This window comes from Phaseolus vulgaris, chromosome 8, assembly GCF_000499845.2.
Source record: "Phaseolus vulgaris cultivar G19833 chromosome 8, P. vulgaris v2.0, whole genome shotgun sequence".
Taxonomy (NCBI): Eukaryota; Viridiplantae; Streptophyta; class Magnoliopsida; order Fabales; family Fabaceae; genus Phaseolus; species Phaseolus vulgaris.
The window spans coordinates 50968401-50974400 of NC_023752.2; the positions used below are offsets into that span (position 1 = coordinate 50968401).

Here is a 6000-nt window from a genome sequence, read left to right on the forward strand (position 1 = left end):
TAATTATGATAAATGTGTTGATTTTTATAATATTTTTTAGAACATATTATGGACAATTTCTGATTGATCAGCAGAATTTTACACATTAACAGTGATATGCCTTTTATATTCTATCTGAATCATTGTTTTGGTTTCGAAATACCTGGCACTACAAAGGTGACTTCTGATCACTAGGAGGTTTAATAGTATCGGGCTCATCCAAATGAGCCATTCTAGTACCAGATTATCACCTTTGGTAATTTCACGCTTTTTTTAAGTAATCACATGGTTTAGTTCTGATAACTGTAATTCCAAGGAATGATGTCGAAGTAATCTTTTCAAGGAACATGTTACTCGGACAGGAACTTTTGACAAATTTGATGTCACCTTTTGATTGTACTTGCTGCCATGTTATTCTTACAAAAAGAACTGTAAATCTAGGGGGTTTGCTTTGATATCTTAATTTTTGTTTTGGTAATTTCATCTCTTAAATTTGATTCAAGGCCTGTATTTACGTATTCTCTCTACGGAACTGCCTCGGGTCTGCATTAATTTTTATAATTTTTTATGATATTTTCATACTTTAAAAATGATTTTTGAGTCTAGTTTATCCACCATATCAATTTCAACATGGAACTCGTATCATCTTTCATATTTTCCAAAATTACTCTGTTTTAAATTTGAAAATCTGAAATTCACAAATCAAAATTTTGTTCTAGAAAAAAAAATTAAAATACAAAAAGCACATTCCGAAAGAGAAAATCCAAAACACAATTTAAAAATGCATTTTGAAAAGAGAATTTCAAAATTAAAAAATGTGTTTCAGAAATACAAAATTAAAAATCCAGAACACAAAATCCGAAAATGTATTTATGAAATTAAGAAATGTATTTTAGAAATTCAAATCTAGAAATATATTTTAGAGAAGAGATTTTGGAAGCATTTGTTTTATCCACATTTACTTTTCATTTAAGACTATTTTCAGAACATTTTTGTACTGACAGATTGACTGTAGTTGAAATTGATATGGTTGTGGGGAGAATTTGCCTTTTAATGATGGTTGGTGAGTAGAGATGAAAGTCAGAGCTAGTTTTGTCTGGTTCATTTTACCAAAAAAGTTAGGTTCAAACTTTTTATGGAAGTTAAATAGATCAGGTCATAGGTAATAGGTATTTAATTTCTCCATCATCAACGTAATTTTGATTCTTGTTTCTGGATATGGTATCCACGTGGGACTTTTATTCCATTACCAAATAAACCAAACTCACTCCGATCATGTAAGATAGCTTCATTTACCTAATGTTTTCCCTCTTTCTTTTCTCCCATCCACCCACAGTGTTAGTAATAGTTCAGTAGTGGAACAACTACGATGTGCTTACAAGATGTCAACTAAAATTCGGACAAAACGACATATTCCTTGAAATTTCAGAAAAACAATTTAGCACATTCACGACCTTTTATTCCTGCTACAAGTTGTTGATTGCCAACAAGATATCTGACTACATCAAATTTTGCTATTACATGGTTAATGTTGATATTATTTCCAAGCATACTTTCACTGAAACACCTTCTAATATAAATTTACTCTCACTCACTTGTCTAGTTATCTTACACGATCTCATTTGATCTTTATCCCCATTATCAAACATCTATCTTAAAAAAGAAACTTACTTTAATCAAACTTAATTTGAATTATGGCCGGGTTCTTAGGTACAGCTGGAGAAAGCAAGGATATGTTTCATGTTTCAGGCACAAACTGTGAATAAGAATTTGAATAACACTCGGAACATTTGAATAATGATATTTACATGATCAAAATACATTAAGATCAATTGAACTTCGGTGCACAGGGAGTGTAGAAAACCAATCTTAATTCAGCACAAGCAAATACACAACAGTCAATTTACTACAGTTCAACTTTTCTCCAAACTGCATCGGCTGATCAGAGTAGCTTTGATATAACTTGGCAAGAAGTCCAGAATGCTTTAGTTGCAACCCTTGCAATAATAGGATTTTGATATATCCTTTCATGAGAAAAAAAATGGAAGTAATCAATACAAATGAAACAATGACCTGAAAAGAGGGTAAAAGAATCACACTAATTTTTTCTGCACTTTGCTAAATAAAAAAACAAATTGACAACAGTTTAGACTCAGAATCAGTGTCCAACAAAAGTTATACTAACAGGAAGTAGCCAACTGCATAGATAAGCATCATGATCATGCAATTTCAAAGGTCTAGCATCAGCTAGGTTGAACATTAATCAATTCCTTAATATTTACAGAGAAGAGCAGGGATGTTTGGTAAAGCCACTTACCCAATGGCTGTAGCTCCCCATGATGCAACATTATAAACAACTTTGCTCCCATCCCATGCCTTTCGAAGCTTTCCCTTTTTCTTTTTCACAGAAAATGTCTTGCTCAGAGCTATAAAAACACGCCAAAAAAGTCATAAATGATAAATTCCTTCCCATTCTTTTATCTAGGTAATACTTGTCTAAAGTAGAGTACAAAACTTTATCTAGAATGAGTACGGTAGCCAAGGAGATGCTTCTACTTTCTTCCCCATTTCCCACTCAAACGTATGGAGTTGTGGACAAAACAATAAATAAGACCATATATTATGGAGGAAGCAACCAAACTCACCATCCTGGAGTTGATTTGGGGTCAAATCCTGCAAAAAAGCAAAACACAATCAGAGATCATATAATTAAGTATAAACTATTGCAGTGCTCAAATTGCAATTCAAATTATGAATAAGCGAACTAATTTTTTATCTGTAAATCACAAATCCTACCAAATTGTAAAATACGGGGACAGAAAGAAATAGGTTGAAATATAGTGCTCGATGTAATAAATTTGAATGAAAAAATGACCATAGATCTCAAGAAATGAAATTCTAAGCCACAACAGATTGCGTGAAGGCTAAATATCTATAGACTAGGAATAGAGCAATAGAATAGCCAAATACAGTGCATAGTGTGAGTAGAAGTGTAAAGCTCGTGCTTCAGAAGAATGAAAATAAAACATTTAAATAATGAAATAGGGCACATTTAATAAGCCAAATTGTGAAAGAAAAGTAAAAATTAACGAGTTTCCAACTTTTATGTGATTTGAATCTGGAATTGTAAAATTTAATAACTGTTGATAGAACAGATACATTATCTTGCAACATACTCTAACTTTCAAATGTATTCTTTATTATTAATTCAAATTTGTCAGAATGACAAAATTATAAGTCCCACTATTATTGAGCCTCTCCACATAATTTTGTAGTTTCCAATAAATTTTAAATCATAATAACAAGTGTTAGGAGGAGTGTGTTGTTAACACTCCTCTAAATATAATGTATATGCTGTTATCAATTGTAATATGACATTCTTAAAACCGCTTCAGTGGTAGAGAAATGAAAGAAAGAAACAACTATTCAATAGGGATGACTTCGACTAAAGAAGCATGAATAGATCTTTTTAAGCTTAAACTAGAAAGGAAAGCACCTACAAAGAATTAAGCAATGCAAGAGGCATATATTTTACATAATTGGGTTGCAAGAATATCCACATCCACTAAAAATAACAGAAATTGCAATATTAGAGCCAGAGACAAAAGGAAAACAATTTATTTGGAAGTAGTTGTTAACTCAATACTCATTTTGCACACTATTTTCTGATACCCAAACTTTGCCAGATACAAATTGGACATCTTCCTATAGAAAAATAATCATTAGAAACTTTAAACTTCACTATAAACCGTGGAAAGAAAAACATTTCAAAGCACCAAATACTAATGTTCACTTAAACCGCATTGTAGTAAACATACAAGACAACTTCACAAATGGTTGAGGAAAAATCCCCACAACCTTTCAGGAAGCATACAAGCCCTTTTCCATTTGTGGAATTTGCATCCTAACCGAGAAGCATATGCAGTGTCCGTTATATAGGCATATCAGAACTCAGAAGGTGCTTTTAAGTCAACAGATTTAGACTTTCACGTTTTTCAGATTATAGCAGAAGAGTAACACAATTGAGAGTAACATATACTTAGGCCATAAATTCATGGGTAATGTAGAGCGTCTGAAATAACAAATACAAGGATAACAAACCTTGGTTTGCTTGAGGGACAACAAATATGCAGCCATGAAGCACGCAATTCCTTCCACTATATCTTCTTGTTTAACAAGGACATAATCTTCTTGGTCTAAGTTAGCGTCTTCACCTTCCCAAAGATCATTTTCGCTTACAAAATCCCAAGAATTACCTTCTTCTGCCACAGACCAAGCATTTTTCATTAGCATTCTAAAAGTAAAGACCCAAACAAAAAGAGAACATTTGCACGAGTTGGTACCAGCTGCATTGAGAGAAACTGATGCCTGTGCATACTCCAACTTTTCAAGGAAGTCAGGGCATTCTACTCTAGATTTGATTAGGTCACACAACTGCATGGAGCACACAACATGCCATGCTATTAAGGAATATCCCAAATAAAAAATTAACATCCTTCTTAACAAATCATCAAGCATGCACAATACACATCGCATCAACAACAATTTACAACACAGCACTAACAATGACTACATCTAGAAGATCGAAAGGCTAGTGTCAAAACACACACAAAAAGACCTTTATTATAAATGGTTGTTTGGATTAGCACAAAAAATAGGACAATTGTATATTTGGGAAACAGTTGAAACCAACTTAACCCCACATTAGCTTCAATCCAACACTTATCTTACTAATCCGTTTAGCGCTTTGGAAAGTACCAGCGAACATTTTTTTTGCCTTTAAGACGGTAATCAAAATACGCCATTAGACTGTCGTTTTACTGTTCTTCAACAAGAAATTGAATTTCACCTATTAACCAATGTCGACCTTCAATGCAAACTTTTATTACGCTGATTATTAGGGTCAATCTTCAATTTCCATAAGAAAATGGCATAAACGGTATCTAAAAAGTGCATTTAAGTTTTGTAAAAATAAAGAAGCTTTCTCACTTCAAAAATTGAAAGTAATCGTTTATCAAAGAAACCCTCATTTTTCCTCTAACACAAGACTGAGAAGCCTTTTGTTTATTCATCACATAAGTCATACATAAAAAGGCAAGTTTTCTCCACTCGAAACGCGCAACAAAACGGTTACCCTAACGGATAGAAATTTCAAGTAATTAAGTTGGAAGGGAGAAAAAAGAGAGTAATTGCCTGATCAGTTTCTGGATCGGGGGGCGTGGAAGGATGCGATTCGTCAGAGTCTTCTTCTTCTTCCTCTTCTTGTTCTTGGTGTTGTCCATCGGAAGCATTGACGAGTTCAAGGGCTCTCTGACACTGTTCCAGCATGGCCTCAAGGGTTTTCCGCTTCACCCGAACCGGGTTCGGGTTCAGATCGAAGACCCCAACCTCCATTCCGGTTCGGAGAGGGGAACGGGTTGGTGTTTGAGCGTTGACGGTGAGGAGAGGAGAGAGAAGATAGTTATTGGTGGCGGCGTGGAAGACACGTGCCTTTTTTTCTTTTCTTAATTTTAGTAATTTTGAATTTCAATGTTAATTTTGAGGACGAGGTTGTCGGTTGTGTTTTCGAGGAGAGAAAAGAAGAACAGAAAGCAGAGCAGCCATCTGGATTGTGCTGGTCCCAATGCAATTCCTAGGGTTTCTTTCTTTTTTCCTCTTTTTTTTTCTCATGAAATTCATACTTTTATTATTTTAGAAGTATAATTAAAAAAATAACTAATCTATTTAGCAGAATTATGTACAAAATATTTTACTAAATAAATTGAGATTACATATTAAATATTATTTATTCTTGTAGGAAAATCAAGTGTTTCAAAATATATTTTTGGAAATGATAACCTTCTTGTTAAAATATGGAACGTGAGAATATGAGCTATAACACCAAATGAAAATCATGAAAATTATATGACATTCAAGTAAAAAAATATATGAATGATTTAAAGATTTAAAAAATAAGTATATGAATCATATTATATTTACAAATAAATTTTAACTTTAACTTAATCTTACAAAATTTGTTTA

The 6000-nt window shown here is 33.0% G+C and overlaps 1 protein-coding gene across 1 annotated transcript; it reads right to left on the reverse strand.

Moving 5' to 3' along the window:
- Window positions 1-1736: 1736 nt before the first annotated feature.
- Window positions 1737-5623, reverse strand: LOC137826917 (uncharacterized). The gene is made up of 6 exons (XM_068633073.1): window positions 5173-5623; window positions 4323-4413; window positions 4081-4241; window positions 2625-2652; window positions 2297-2405; window positions 1737-2003 (listed from the first exon to the last, which is right to left on the reverse strand). The coding sequence occupies exons 1-6, from the start codon at window positions 5371-5373 to the stop codon at window positions 1922-1924; spliced, it is 672 nt and encodes a 223-aa protein (XP_068489174.1). The 5' UTR covers window positions 5374-5623; the 3' UTR covers window positions 1737-1921.
- Window positions 5624-6000: the final 377 nt, after the last annotated feature.

Coding starts and splice junctions, on each gene's coding strand:
- LOC137826917 (XM_068633073.1), bottom strand. CDS start 5,373: ATGGAGGTTGGGGTCTTCGATCTGAACCCGAACCCGGTTCGGGTGAAG. Junction 4,242..4,322: donor AGTTTCTCTCAATGCAGCTG/GTACCAACTCGT, acceptor GGTCTGTGGCAG/AAGAAGGTAATTCTTGGGAT. Junction 2,406..2,624: donor CCCAAATCAACTCCAGGATG/GTGAGTTTGGTT, acceptor GTGTTTTTATAG/CTCTGAGCAAGACATTTTCT.